At 41.5% G+C, this 14,703-nt stretch overlaps 2 protein-coding genes and 1 pseudogene across 3 annotated transcripts; 1 reads left to right on the forward strand and 2 right to left on the reverse strand.

The window, feature by feature from the left end:
• Window positions 1-295: 295 nt before the first annotated feature.
• LOC4327189 (glyoxylate/hydroxypyruvate/pyruvate reductase 2KGR) lies at window positions 296-3,374 on the reverse strand. Its single transcript, XM_015761239.2, has 2 exons — window positions 2,808-3,374; window positions 296-1,933 (listed from the first exon to the last, which is right to left on the reverse strand). Exons 1-2 carry the CDS (start codon window positions 3,237-3,239, stop codon window positions 1,415-1,417), a joined length of 951 nt encoding a protein of 316 aa, XP_015616725.1. The 5' UTR covers window positions 3,240-3,374; the 3' UTR covers window positions 296-1,414.
• Window positions 340-1,030, forward strand: LOC112937640 (uncharacterized; annotated as a pseudogene).
• Window positions 3,375-4,928: 1,554 nt separating the features above from the next.
• On the reverse strand, window positions 4,929-9,408 carry LOC4327191 (uncharacterized). Of its 2 annotated transcripts, XM_015785660.3 has the most exons (5): window positions 9,115-9,408; window positions 8,202-8,294; window positions 6,774-8,078; window positions 6,437-6,557; window positions 4,929-5,844 (listed from the first exon to the last, which is right to left on the reverse strand). In XM_015785660.3, exons 3-5 carry the CDS (start codon window positions 8,064-8,066, stop codon window positions 5,195-5,197), a joined length of 2,064 nt encoding a protein of 687 aa, XP_015641146.1. In that variant the 5' UTR covers window positions 8,067-8,078; window positions 8,202-8,294; window positions 9,115-9,408; the 3' UTR covers window positions 4,929-5,194. The 2 variants fall into 2 exon arrangements, with proteins under 2 accessions (XP_015641146.1, XP_015648056.1); XM_015792570.3 differs by lacking the exon at window positions 8,202-8,294.
• Between the last annotated feature and the right edge of the window lie 5,295 nt (window positions 9,409-14,703).

The following is a 14,703-nucleotide window of genomic DNA, read 5'->3' on the forward strand; positions in this document are numbered from 1 at the left end:
CATATCTGGCTTCAAAGAAACGCATAAATTTTAGGGGGAGAAGAACCAGACACGCGAAGGACATCACACCAAATCATTCAAGATATTCGTGAAAGTAGCATCTGTGCTAGACACTTCGCAAAGAGGCTTTGGTCTCTAAGTAGTTGCTTACCGCTTCTTAATGTAATCGCTCCTCTGTAATCCCTGAATTTCTATTTCCCTCTAATATATTCGGCAATACTCTTGCCGTTTTCCTTTCAGAAAAAAAATAATACTCTATTACTCTACCTGAAATAGCAGTGGCAATGCAGTTCCGTTTCAACCCAACACACTTTTCACATTTCCAATGACAAATATTAAATCGTTATTACTGGATCGTCCCAGACCGACCGTGTTTACAAAAAGGGAAAACAGATTTTTCACATCCTGAAACAGTACATACTACATTTTGTCGAATTGCACCTGCTTTGGAATCAATCAAATCAGAATCATCCAGTCACTCAATTAGCTCACACCACCTGCGTCAGCAGCGGCTTGCCGGCGACATGCGCCTCCAGGTTGCCGAGCACCAGGTCGGCCATGGCCGTGCGCGTCTCGTGCGTCGCGCTGCCCACATGCGGCACCAGCACGACGTTGTCCATCCCGAGCAGCGCCTCGGGCACGTTCGGCTCGTCCTCGAACACGTCCAGCCCGGCGCCGCCGAGCCGGCCGTCGGCCAGCGCCGCCACCATCGCCGCCTCGTCGACGTGCGGCCCCCGGCCGATGTTGATCAGCACGCCCCTGGGCCCCAGCGCCTCCATCACCTCCCGGTTCACGATGTGCCGGGTGTGCTCGTTCAGCGGGCACGCCACCACCAGCACGTCGCTGCTCGCCGCCAGCTCCACCACCGACGGGTAGTAGGTGTAGCCGGGGTGATCCTGCTTCGTCCTCTGGTAGTAGTTCACCGGGCAGTCGAAGGCCTCCACTCGCTTCGCGACGGCGAGCCCGATCCTGCCCAAACCGATGATGCCGACTCTCTTGCCACTGAACTGCAAAAAGGATAAACAAAAAACTCTCATCAGAAGATCATATCATGTTGAACAAAGAAAGATGATATTTGTTACAAGATGATGAGAAAGATAATAGGGTGATGACAAAACTGGGAAGGGTAGAATAGGCTCTGACAGAATGGAAAATTGTAAGAAGGAGAAACTGAGAATATGTGAATATATCATCCAAAGACAGGAAGATTCAACTTCTGGAACTGATCATCTTATTTGTCATGGTTGATTGAATGACAGCCATAAGGCCGATAAAATGATGTCTTACAAAAGAGTGGCATATGTCCCTAATGATGGGTAAAATGAAGAACTAATAAACAGAAGATAGAAAACTAATTGGGATTACAGAATGTAGTAGTGGTGGCACAATCATCCCAGACTTCTAACAGAAACAATCAGATGACTGGAGTGAGTAAAGGCTGATTCAATGCATGTGCCTCTAAATTTTGTAGAACTAGATCAGCCATTGCCCAGCATGTTTCTTCTGTGTCACTCCCCACATGAGGCACTAAGACAACATTATCTAACTCAAAAAGCTGCTCTGGAGCAAAGGGTTCATCCTCAAACACATCAAGGCCTGCTCCTCCCAAGCGTTTCTCAAGAAGCGCGGATATAAGCTCAGGTTCATCCACATGTGCTCCACGAGCAATGTTTATGAGCACTCCCTCTGGTCCTAGTGCATCAATGACCTTACGGTTTACAATGTGACGGGTCTCTGGATTAAGTGAGCATGCTACGACTAGCACATCACAGTTGGCTGCCAGGTCAACAACATTTGGATAAAATTTGTACTTTGGAAATGGTTTCTCTGATCTTGAATGATAGCTGATTGGGCAATCAAATGCCTCAGCTCTTTTTGCTACGGCTAAGCCTATCCTGCCAAGCCCCAGAATACCAACTCTTTTACCACTGAACTGCAGAAAAATAAGAATACCAAGCATTACATTTCCACGAACACACCAATTTATGCATAATCAATTGAACGTTAGCAGATTAATCTTTCTTCTAGCTATATTGTCCTTCAGATACTGCATCTGAACATAAAGTTTACTGTAATGCAATTTTAATTGAAAGGAAAAATTCTCCAGGCACAATAACAGCAGCATATGCATAATAAAATGGATGGATAAACTCCGGTAAATAGACTAACATCCTAATATATGACTGCTATCAGTGCGCCACTCAGTAAGAACCATCTGCAACCCAAAATTAGCACCCAGCATTATCAGATGAGTAACTTCTGAACACGATGATTCTCTTTAGACCCATAGAAAATCACTGCAACTACAATCAGCAACAACCTGCTCGAAACAAGTTTAAATTTCAGCCAAATAAGATGCATTTCCAACTCACAAAAACGCATCCACCAGAGCTCTGAAACCATTTCCCGTGCTTCCTTCCTTAGTTAAATAGTTCACATGGTATAAAAGAACGATGTTTGAATGATCAAATTAAGATTAGACTATCTAAGGAAGATATCTAATGATGTGAAACAAAAACTAGAGCCACATCTGATCAGGACCAACAATTTCTCACTTCCAGCTCTCCCTTTCTGACTTATTTTCCTTCCATTCAATCGTATTTTCCACTGTACCCAATAGTACCCAACCAAACAGTTCGTGCTGTACAATCAGTTTTTGTGCTATATTTGCTTCGACTAAACCAAACTGTAAATAAACTACGGATCAAACCTAAGAACTTTTTATTTTTGGAGAAAGATTAAGCAAAATCGTAAATGGATAATACTAGTAGAACGGAAGCTAAGGAATTCGGAAAAAAGAAACCGACCCGAGTGGTGAGCGTGAAGTCGCCCTTGGACTTCCACTTGCCGGCGCGGACGTAGCGGTCGGCCTGGGGGATCTTGCGGAGCGCGGCGATGGCGAGCCCCACGGCGAGGTCGGCGACGTCGTCGGTGAGGACGTCGGGGGTGTTGGTGACGCGGACCCCGCGGCGGAGGCACGCGTCGAGGTCGACGCGGTCGATGCCGACGGAGAAGGAGGAGACGATCTCGAGGGAGGGGAGGGCGTCGATCATGGCGGCGTCGACGCCCTGGAGGGCGTAGGGGACGACGGCGCGGATGGAGGAGGCGTGGGCGCGGAGGTAGTCGTCGCGGCGGTCGGCGGGGGACTCCCAGAGGCGGAAGAGGCGGCACCGCCGGTCCAGCTCCTGCTCCAGGTAGGCGTTCATCGGCGCCACCAGCAGCACGCCCAGGGAATCCATCGCTCGCCGCCTCGCCGTCGCAGGCGGCGATGAGGAGGAGGAGGATTGGTGTGTGGTGGTGGGTCGCCGGAGTCGCCGGCCGTGTCCGATTTGGCGTCGGATTTGTTGCGGGCCGCGGGTTGCAATCGAGCCGCCAAAAAAAAAAAAAATTCGTCAAACACTCACCACAACTCCACAGGATGACGACAGGACCACAACTTGCACAAATCTCGTACTACTGTTCGAGAGCTAACTAATTCCTCATCGGAAGATAAAACATTTTTTAGGTGGTGTTTGGGTGTTTAGTACCTCTTATATAAGTATAAGTCTCTAGGGGAGTGATTTATGTTTTTGTGAGATGGATTAAAATATGTCCCTCCCCTCTCAAACACCACCTTAGTGTTCGAAATTTATCTCAAAATATAGCAACTTCTTCGTCGGCATTCTCTTCCCAATCATAACCCTTCACCATTTAATTTTTCTACTTATTTTCACTTCTCGACAAATCATAATCTTATCTACCTACAAATCATAAATACTTTTTTAGGTAGGCACGGATATTTAAAAAATAGATAGAGATAATTGAAGGAGGATTGTGATTGGTCGAAAAGATAAAGTAGGTAAAGAGAATAGTTGTGATTGGTTGAGAGTAGATGGTAGGTGGAGAAATAGCTTCATTTGGAACAAGTCAATGTGCTAGAAATAACTATATTTTAAAAATAGAGATAGTATCTTCTTAATAATTGTGTCTAACTCTAAAACTTGTTGGGACGGGTGTAATACTTTTTGTTTGTAAAAGGGATTTGATGAGTTGCTCACTTTGGATTAAAAGGTCTTAAATATCGAACCAACCACACCATCAAGTGCTGGTTAAGAAATGAAAAAAACAAGTGCTTGCAGTGGCAGAGCTAGCATCGCCATCGAGCTCGAACGATTAATAGCGTTTTTCAGTAATATTTTATAGGCATCGATGGTTGTTGACAATGAAGAAGGCAGAAACGGAGGGAGGCCACCCAACTTGCCTGGAAGCTATCTCCATCAGTAAGTGCTTTACTCTTTTTGATTCACAGATTTCATAATATTGTTACGTTTCTCTCCTGTTTATTGTCCATCTTCCCCTCGCCCACTGCACTGTATAAAAAAAATCTCAAGATAAAAAATGATTAATTAAAAAAATACGCTCTTTTAGACCAAACCAACACTCTCCTCGTTTTTCGCGCGCACGTTTTTCAAACTGCTAAACGGTACGTTTTTTGCAAAAAGTTTCTATACGAAAGTTTTTTAAAAAATCATATTGATCCATTTTTTTTTTAAAAAAATAACTAATACTTAATTAATCACGCGCTAATAGACTACATCGTTTTCCGTGCGTAGTGTGCAGGTTCCCATCCTCCCCTAGCAAACACAACTGTCCTCATTTTATTTCCTACTCTCAATGCTAGTTACTACTTTAAAAATGGGGCCCTTCTCCTTTTATTTCCTCCTCTCAATGTACGTGTGTTCTCGTTTGTAAAAAGTAACCACCAGATCCAATATTGTATCATCAATCACCCGTCTAATCCGTCCCTAATTATATGAGCGTGACCCTTTATAACATACGGGCATACAACTAGCTTTTTTTTTAAAAAAAAAAGAAATGAAAACAAGAACTGTCCTTGCTCATTGCTATTTGAGATTCCTCGGCATTGTTCATTCATCGAAAGGAAAAAGTGAAACGAAACATTGCTCTTTGTCTATTCATCATGCCTTCATACCTTGTGCACAAATTACAATTGTTTCTTGGTGAAGACAACTCCATCACTTCTTTAGGCAACTCTCTAAATCATTGCACATTTTTCATTTTTTACACAGGTGAAATGTAACACAAGATAGATACAAACTGGAAACTGGAAATCATGAGAAGTGCCAGCCAAGTGGAGAACAAAGCTAGAAATTCTCCAAGAACGCAAGAACCACCTAGGCTTCATTTTCCCAGATCAATGTACCCACATGTCCAGAGCAGCTTCTTCGATAAGCCCTGATAAAATGCTCTCCCCAACATCTCTTATGAAGCATTGTGTTTCCTCCATGAAAATCCAATCTTCCCAGCCCATATCCCACACGCTGTTGATCGACGCATCTGTGCATCTCAGATCCTTCTCCAGTTTCATGTATAGTGTGTCTTTTGTAGTGCAGCCATCGTCGTCTTCGGTATAGATGCTCAGCTTTCGAGTCGCATCGCGAATATCTGTCAGCAATGCCTCCAGTGAGAAGTATGGTGCTGTTCTGCATTTCTGGCTCCAAATTCCTGTGTAACACAAGCTGTTTCGCTGACGATGCTTCCGCTCCAGCTGCTCTGTTGCGGTGTCCACGAAAAGCTCATGGTTACCCATCTGGGCCTTGCGGATACCTTTATATCGGTTGATCAGATGCCCCGGTTCGCCGATGCCAATGAGTTCTGCTGCCCGGGTAAGGAATGGTTGATCACTTAGGAGAAGCAGACTCATCTCGTCTTTTATTTCAACTTCATTTTTTGATACTAAGTGTGTCGATGGGTGAAAAGGATCTCCGTTAGCTGAATCGGTTCTTTCCGCAGAGCTGGTAGTCACTGAAGCTTCATAGGATTCACTCAAATCTTCCCGAATGCCTGTCATGAAAAGATTTCTGTTTAGTGTGGAAACACCTATTTTCATTGCAAGAGAGAACATTTAGGTTTTTAAGTGGTGAAATTAATCATCTTGGACTGTTATTAGATACAAACCTGTAAATAGAAGTGGAATTAATGTCTACAATAGTTAAAGCGGAATGATTTTTTTTTAATTTTTAATTTTAAAAATAAACCCTATCAAAACTTATTTACATGATCTGAATCTTTTGGCTACGCCAGCTAAACTAGCGTGGCAAAACAATACTGTCACGCCGGTCTAGCTGGTGTGGCAACGTTTTTTGGTCACGCTGGTCTAGCTGGCGACTGGCGTGGCAGCGTTATTTGGCCACGCCACCCTCGCTGGCTTGGCGGGACAAAACTGTCACACCCGCTGCATGTGAATTCCAAAACTGTCACATTCCACTTGCAAATAAGCAGCAAATTCCTCACTAAATGGTTTATTCCAAATTTCAACATTCGATTGAAGTTCAATATTTGAAATTTTCTTACTTCACAGGCTTCAAATTGTATTAGTGACAAATAAAAATGAAAACATGTTTAGAAGAATGAAAAGAAATTCAGCGTTCCTTACCATCAATGCTAGGCTCTGTGTCCCAATCAACAACACTTTGGCAGCTTTCATCACTAGGTGTTGCGCTATGTTCAGTGGATGGACCATCAACTTGTATGAACTCTCTGTGCAGCTCATATGCCTACGTTAGGAGCAAAAAAAGATCCCGTGATTTAAGCGAAATAAATTATTTCAACGAACTGTTCCAATTCAAGGTCTGAATGATTTAACTGAAACTTCTAAAGGGAAAAATAAGATAAATGTTGTTTTTAAATCTGAGGGTACAATGTTCCAAAATAGTTTAATATTTCAGATGAATAAAATATTTCCAGGCTATGCTATAATAGAAGATGCATACCACAATGTCATCAATAGTTGAGTTCTTGCGACTTCTACTGGACACTGCCTTCTCCCTCGAATTACTAGGTGCTTTACGTGCGACCGGCTTCCTTGTGCGACATGTTGAAGAGCTGCTACTTGATGCAATCATTGATTTCTTATCAGGCCTTTTCACTGTATTAGCACTAGACCGAGATGCTGATCCTGTTTTAGACTTGGTATCCTTCCTCCCTTCTCTGTTCCTATAAGTCGAATGAGGTCTTTGTTTGTCACTACTTCTCCTGCCCATTTCAGTGGTCTCTTTTATTTGTTGCTTTCGACTTGTGTGAGATACAACCTTGATATCCTTGGCTGCTCGGGTTTGAGGTTGCTCTATGCCTTTTTCCCTCCTAATTGTTTTCATTGAGCCAATCTCATTAACCACAGTAGAATCATACAGAGAAACATTACTTTTTCGGGAATAAGGAGAACTCATATGAGCATCATTTTGCTGGACCTTAGGCATCTCAATATCAAAAAGTGCCCTTGGTGAACTTACTGTCTTCATTGACTCGTCTTTTTTGAAGGTATTGCTATTGTGTGTAGGCAATCCATCAAGGCCCATGAGCTTTGCTACCAAGCTTGGGGATTTGGACTTCTCAGACTGCCCTGGTGCACAAGATGGCAATGATCTTGGTGCTGCCTTCTTCTGCTCATTAGGCTTGGATAACGAATTCTTGTTTGGCATGTAATGTAATGACTGGCTCATGGAAGCCTGTTCATCATTGGGATATACCGACAAGATGTTCTTCCTGTAAAAGCTATCCTTGATCACTCTTTTCAGCTCATCAGTAGAATTCGTTAATTCCCCATCCAATCCACTGCTGGCGCTTCTACCCACCATCTTCTTGGCGTTTGACGCTTCCGACAGGGCTCCACGGAATCCACTTGTGTCCGGTGATCTCTCACAACCCTCTGGCCTTCTCTTCTTGTTTGACACTCTCATGCTCCGCGACGCAGTTTGGAACTTCTCGAGCATCGTGAGCGAATCCTGGAGGTCCATGGCTCCTCTTAGGAGGTCCTCCGCGAAGCGCCTCGAGAGCGAGGATGCCATCAGGTAATCTTTCTGCAACATCATGGACATATCCTCCCTGTTGCTTTGTGATGGGCTCCAATCCCGGCCTTGGCAGCCTCGACAAACCGTAGGTTGCAATGTGACAACACAAGGGACAGCACATTGAGCTATTTCAGGGTAGCTGCTCTCTTTGGTTTTGGAGGAAAGACTCTTTGAAAGGGATCTGCAAACCACCGACCTGAAACTGTCTTGATGCATTTTCTCTATTCTCTGGAGCAACATAAGAAAGGCAAATTGACAAACCGAAATGGTCAGAAAATAGCAACAGATGATAAACAAATTCAAGTGAACAAATTATCCCACAGGTCAGACTGAGGAGGGAGGAAAGGTTACATTATCTTTGAATCTTTATAAAATAGTTTATGAAGGAGGTGTCAATTTAAGAACTTGTTTCCTTGAGGAATTGGTGTCTGCTTTATCCTGAAGCTGCAAATCACAAGAAAGCTACTCTTACAGAGGGAAATATAGAAAATTAGGATATCATATACCAAGGTTTATCTTTTGCAAGAAATAATGCAGAGAAATTGAATGTCAAGGAGAAGCAGTGGAAGAAGTGGTTACAAGAAAGAAAGCTACTACGAGGGTTCTCTATCTGCCCACGGAATATCCATGCATTGACCAGCTACCTACCTGGCCTCTTCTCTCGATTCACCAGTGCTCGAATTTCATATGGATCATGTCAAGAATAAAGAACTGATAGCTCACAAGCAGTACACTACACTTTTCTCTTATAGAAAGGTGAAAAGGGAAAGGGGGAAAGTGAATCAAGGTGATGGAAGCTGGAAGGTAGTAGTTTGTAGTTAGAGGTCATTCGCTCTCATTAACTCTGTACATGACTCCCATACTGTAAAATCAAACATGCAAATCCTAAACCAAAAATCCCAGACTGCCTATTACAACAGTGTAATGAATCATGTATCAACACTGGACAGTTTATTTTATCTCCCCAAAGACATGGAATCCTCCAAATTTTACTGTAGAGCGCCAAAAAAAAAACCCCCAAATTAACTAGCTAAACAAGATGACCAATAAACAAGAAGTCCCCTGCATTCTTCTTGTTGTTACCTCCCCCAAGTAAACAATCAAAAAAACCAGAGTGGCCAAGCAAATGAACTCACAGAAGCTTTTTTTCAGAAACCATCTATATGACTATCTCCGATTATCAACTCAATCCCCAACCCCCAAATTGTCAGTTTACAACCAAAAACAAAAGCCAAGAACGAAGACGGGAATAAATGGCACCCACCTCTAGCTCCTCTTTCGCAAGAACGCAGGCCTCTCTCTCCGAGGTTCGTCTGCTGCAAGCCTGCAACTGGCTGATTGCGCCCCCAAGATCTGTGCAAGAAGAAGAAGAAGAAGGCCAAGAAGGCTACTACTAGTAGTATACTGCTGCTGCTACGACGACTAGCTACTGCAGCGGCATGTGGGCTAGTGCAGTGACCTCCTACTGCTGCCACTACCACGGCACAGTGCTAGTGGTGGTGGCCATGAGGAGAGAGCTCAAGCTCTGTCTTTTGATGAGCAAAGGGAGTTAGGGGACAGGTTGCCACCGGTGGTGGGCTCGTTTACTTTGACCATGCCCTCTCTTCTTCTCTTCTCTGATGATGGTTGATGATGTCACTCACACTCAGGGTCAGGGAGGGTATGTGTGTCTGTGCAGTAGGGCCACTGTGTCATACTCAGGCAGGTCCCATTTCTGAAGCTTTTTTTCCCCCTTAAATCTGAACCTTATGCCCAGTTTGATTTATTCTGTTCTTTTTGGGCTGAGATACATATCCTATCTCGTTTTTTTGTTTGAATGCTTATTAAACTGTTAAACGGTGTATTTTATATGAAAAGCTTTCTACTCCCTCTGTCTCATAATATAGTAACCTAGGATGGGTTGACTACAAATCTGGACATGTCTCGAATGGGTCTCATCTCATCTTAAGTTGCTACGTTATGGGACAGAGGGAGTATATACAAGTTGTTTTAAACTATTAAATCAAATTTACAATAAAATAAAACTCAATTAATTATATGCTACTGGCTTTTCTTTTTTCTTTAACTTTATCTTCTACAGTATAAACAAATACCACCTAAGGTGTTTAATTATTATCAAGGGAACATTATTATCATGAATTATCTGCTTGATTATTATAAGAATAAATTAAATATTTAAGAAATAAGCTTTAAAAATACTTAGAATAAGCGTTTAAAATAATATAGTATAAGAAGTATTTTACCCCAAAAAATATTTTTTTAGCGTGGAGCAAATACTAACAGTATGTTGTTTTAATAAACCAGTGAATAATCTAAAAGGAACAGTCCGGTAGTACAGGTTACAGCAAAAGGAGAGGATGTTGCATGTTGCCTGTTTCTCAGGATTTCTCTTGGACCGTTGGGTAGGAGTAAGTTGGTTGTCTGATACTCACTCCGTTCCAAAATAAATACAGTTTTACACTATTCATGTTCAATGTTTGACCGTTTGCCTTATTTGAAAAATTTTTATTGCTATTAGATGATAAAACATGAATAGTACTCTATGTGTGACTAAATATCTTTAAATTTTTCACAAATTTTTTAAATAAGACGGACGGTCAAACGTTGGGCACAGATATCCACGGCTGCACTTATTTTAGGACGGAGGTAGTATTTAGATTTGACGTAGTAAGCATTTAATTTTACCCGGTTTTCTTGTCCAAGGTTTCCTGGTGCTGCAATTTATCATGACACTTTTAAGAGTAAGCATCCGTGCTCATGGGCAGATAAAGTGACCACACAATCTTTAATTGTAGATGCGGGTAGCAGGACAATAACAATAATGATCCCGGGGGTGAAGTATTGTTTTTACAATAGGGAGCAGAACAAAATACTACCGAGTAGGTAGTACATTACTAGTCCTACACAAGTTACTGAATTAGGGCTTATTTTTTTAAAAAAACATGATTATAAAATACGTAGGAATAGAGAAAAAGTATTATATAGAATCACATACGATCCTAAAATACAGAAATAGTATATTTTTCACCGTCTTTGGATGGTTCACGGGAAGTAAAAATGAATTTACATGTGGTAGAGAGATGGAGAAAGAATGCATTGGACTTCTCAAAGGAGAATAAAAACATGATGTTAGAGCTTATATTTATTTTCCTGACGGTATAGGACATTAGGAGGTAGTAGGAGGCCAATTCATAGGAATTTACGCATCTCAGAGCCTATTGATTGGCCTAATAAGGTAAAGCAAAAGTCAAAATTTAAATGTTTGAACTTAATTTTGAAGTTGAATTTAAGATATCTTAGCGTTGGCTTTTAAGTCGATGCGAACAAATATATAAATGTTTTAAATATAAATTAATTTTTATTCTCTGATAAGCCATTTTGGCTTATTAGGGAATATGGGAACCGATGAGACTCTCATTTCTTGTTTCAAAGGTATTTATAGGAATTTTTTTTTCTTATAGGATTTAAATTCTGTAAAATTCCCAAGAAAATCCTTCCATTGAAAAGATCCCTTATCTTCAGATTTTGGGACTACTTTGAGATCCAAGGGGCCACCAATCCCAACCTAACAAGGTTTGCTAGGGACCAGAGCATGATCAGAGGAGAGTTTGTCGTAGCAGCAGGGGAAAAATCAGACAGAGACACATCATTAGCGGCGGTGCCCAACCATCGTGAACCACGTTTTTCTTCAGAGTTCAGACCATCTGAATAATACAACAACTCTCTGAAGTTTTGAATCTTGCCGGTCAGTGAGAATGTGTCCTCGTAGTCCTTCAGCTGTGGGGAGAGGGTGATCAGGCAAGAGGCCCCATGGGCCATGGCGCATGTGCCGGCAACACCGAGTCCGGATCGGAGCTCTGTCATCACCCCTGACCGGAGAGATCTCCAATTCCCCAACTAACCAATCGCAAGGGTCTGTTTAGATTCCAACTTTTCTTTCTTCAAAATTGGCCCTTGCCGTGTGATCGTGTCAGTGTCACACTGCCACAGCGCATGTGTTACATACTGCTACGAGGATTTGCTAGTACTAGAGCTAGCCCGTTTAACAGCGTTTCAATTCCTAAATTTAACTTAAAAACTAGGTCTGCAATGAAATTATAAAATAGTATAAACTCAACTCAACCTCGTTAGTTTATTTTGTGATAGCATTTACGCTATTCTATTTTCTTAGGTGAAGCTAAAATTATTTGGTTGAGTTTTAGCTTTCTTTTTTTAAGGTGAAGCTAATATTGTTTGGTTGAGTTCTAGCTTTAAAAGAGATGAAGTCGCTCCCTTCGTCTCAAAATAAATCAATCTCTTACGAGATATAACACATTCCAGTACTATAAATATGAACATACGTATGCTCAGATTTATAGTATTAGTATGTGTTACATCTAGATCGCGTAGGAGATTGATTTATTTTTGGAGCGGAGTAGGTTCTGCCTACACATGCTCCTAGCGGTAGGTAGCTTCCGGGCGGTGGCCGCATGTCGTGCGTCGGTGCAGCAGCAGGCGACGGAGGAGGACGGAGGCCGCGCCGCGCGGACGGACGCGGTGGACGGACGCGCGGCGTGCGGCGCGGCGCAGACGTGCGGTTGCAGGGGGGAGCACATGCGCGCAGGCTGCGACACGGTGCGCTGAGTAGTAGTAGTGGTGCCGTGCTTGGAGTTTTGTACATTCGAAGTGTGTTTACTTCACGTTAAAATTAGAATGATATGATAGAAAAGTTGAAAGTTTGTGTATAGAAAAGTTTTGATGTGATGGAAAAATTAAAAGTTTAAAGAAAAAATTGATAACTAAATCCGGCCTTGAGTTGTGGGATTAATTTCTTGGGTGTAATGGTGGTGCGGTAGTGGTGGAGTAGTGCTGCCGTACTGGTAGTATTGATTATGGGTATGGCCTTATTATGGGAGAGGAGGAGGAGCAGAGGTACACCAGTGTAAATGGTTTCCAGTGAGATCCTGGGACAAGGCAAATCTTAAACGTGCCCGTTCGCATATTTATATATTTGAGTTTGTTGACTTGGATGAGCATGAGCCCAGATCGGACAACCCACCTCCACGAGTCTAGCATCCTTTTCGTTTGGCATATTGAAGAAAAAAAAAGCGAAACAGTATATAAAAAATAATTTATAAATAAAGCTTATATATATATATGTTTTTAAATGATATAAAAATAAAGGCTAAAAAATAAACTACGTTGAAAAACAAAATCCTAAAATCAACTCTAAATTTAAGGTTGAAAATTTCAATTTTAGCTAATAAGTATATGCAATTAGGCATAAACAAAAAATATGAGGCTGTGCGGCAATTACCATTGCCAAGTTGTGTCCGAGCACGAATATATACTAAGTAGCATGTCTATAATTCTTGAAAAAAAATATTCTAAAAAAAAGTAGCATGTGTCTATATGTTGTAGTAAATTATAATGGGCTAGACGGATGATTAAAGTTGTGTTCGACACTACCATTTTTCAACTTCTACACACTTGTTTTTTAAGGACACACTTTCTAAACTACTAGACGATAATTTTTTTTAAAAAATAATTCTATAGAAAAGTTGCTTTATAAATTTATATCAATACATTTTAAAGTTTTTATAGCTAATTCTCAATTAATAATGTGCTAATGAACCATTTCGTTTTACATGTAGGCTTGAATATATTTTTTTTCGAACGCGCAAAAAGATTGCACGTCAATATATTAGAAGTAAAAGAGTTTTTTTATACAACATAATCTGCCAGACAAGCCTATACCAGGAGGAAGAAAGAAAAAAAACCAAAAAGTAAAAGAAGGGAAAACTATTGCGAAAAAATGGTTACTCCAAACAACGAGAGGGAGGAGGCGCCGAGGCGGAGCTACACTACGCTCCGAGCAAACCCCAAAAGTGGCAATGCCTGTGGAAGACCACATGCTTGAATATATCCCAACATTAATAAAATTAGGTTCCAGCAAATTCCCAAAAGCGGTAATGCCTGTGGAAGACCACGTGCTTAAATATATCTCAACCTTGAATAAAATTAGGTTTAGTACTGCTTGATCAAAACGACAGGCCACGCCTAAGGGAACGAGTGTGATGTTGTGGTCGACTACCAGGTGCACTGAAGCACAATTGTTATACAGTGGAAATAACTTTTAGGTTATGCACCAATTATAGATGGACATGATTATTTAATTATGAGCATCATGATTTTAACCTTTATAAGTGAAGTCACGGTAAACTTGACGCAATCACTGGTGTCGCTAAAGAGGATGCTAATAATAGGCATCATATGCTCATTGCTCAATGAGACAATGACTATCCCGCTGTGTAAACAAGGATATGTCCAACTTGGAAGATTTCCGGCCCTATTGTTTCACTTATTCATGAAATAAGCCAAATAATATATTTGCAAACGAAAAGTAATTTTTGAATAAAATTTTTATATACGTATTTTTAGCGATTTAAAAACAATGGCTGAAAAGTAAACTTCAATGAGAAAACCCAAAATCAGCTCAAAAATAAGGTTGAAAATTCAAATTTTGGCTGATAAGCATAAATATAAGCGAAAAGATGAAGCCGCTTATCTTATGGAACATGTGTTGTCGACGTTTGATGTCTCGATTACGGTATTTGCATGGCATAGGGATCGTTGGTACTAGGGTATACGCGAGACTGAGGTAAAAGAGATGGAGACGAGGATTTTTATACAGGTTCGGGCCCCTGAATTGTCAGGTAATAACCCTACATCCTGTTGGCCGAAGCCGGTATTGCTCTTATTCATGATAATCACACCAGTACAATATTTGGGGTAGCCTATCTAACTGTTGTCGACATGACGGTCTGACGATCTGACTCGTAGTCGACAACAGGATAGCCTTCCTCCTCGAATC

This window comes from Oryza sativa, chromosome 1 (assembly GCF_034140825.1).
Source record: "Oryza sativa Japonica Group chromosome 1, ASM3414082v1".
Lineage (NCBI taxonomy): Eukaryota > Viridiplantae > Streptophyta > Magnoliopsida > Poales > Poaceae > Oryza > Oryza sativa.

Excerpts from the sequence above, each read along its gene's own strand:
- LOC4327189 (XM_015761239.2), bottom strand. The coding sequence starts at position 3,239 with ATGGATTCCCTGGGCGTGCTGCTGGTGGCGCCGATGAACGCCTACCTG. Across the intron at positions 1,934-2,807 it reads ACTTCACGCTCACCACTCGG|TTCAGTGGTAAAAGAGTTGG; the intron begins GTCGGTTTCTTT and ends ATTTTTCTGCAG.
- LOC4327191 (XM_015792570.3), bottom strand. The coding sequence starts at position 8,066 with ATGCATCAAGACAGTTTCAGGTCGGTGGTTTGCAGATCCCTTTCAAAG. Across the intron at positions 6,558-6,773 it reads CAACTATTGATGACATTGTG|GCATATGAGCTGCACAGAGA; the intron begins GTATGCATCTTC and ends CTCCTAACGTAG. Across the intron at positions 5,845-6,436 it reads CACAGAGCCTAGCATTGATG|GCATTCGGGAAGATTTGAGT; the intron begins GTAAGGAACGCT and ends TTTTCATGACAG.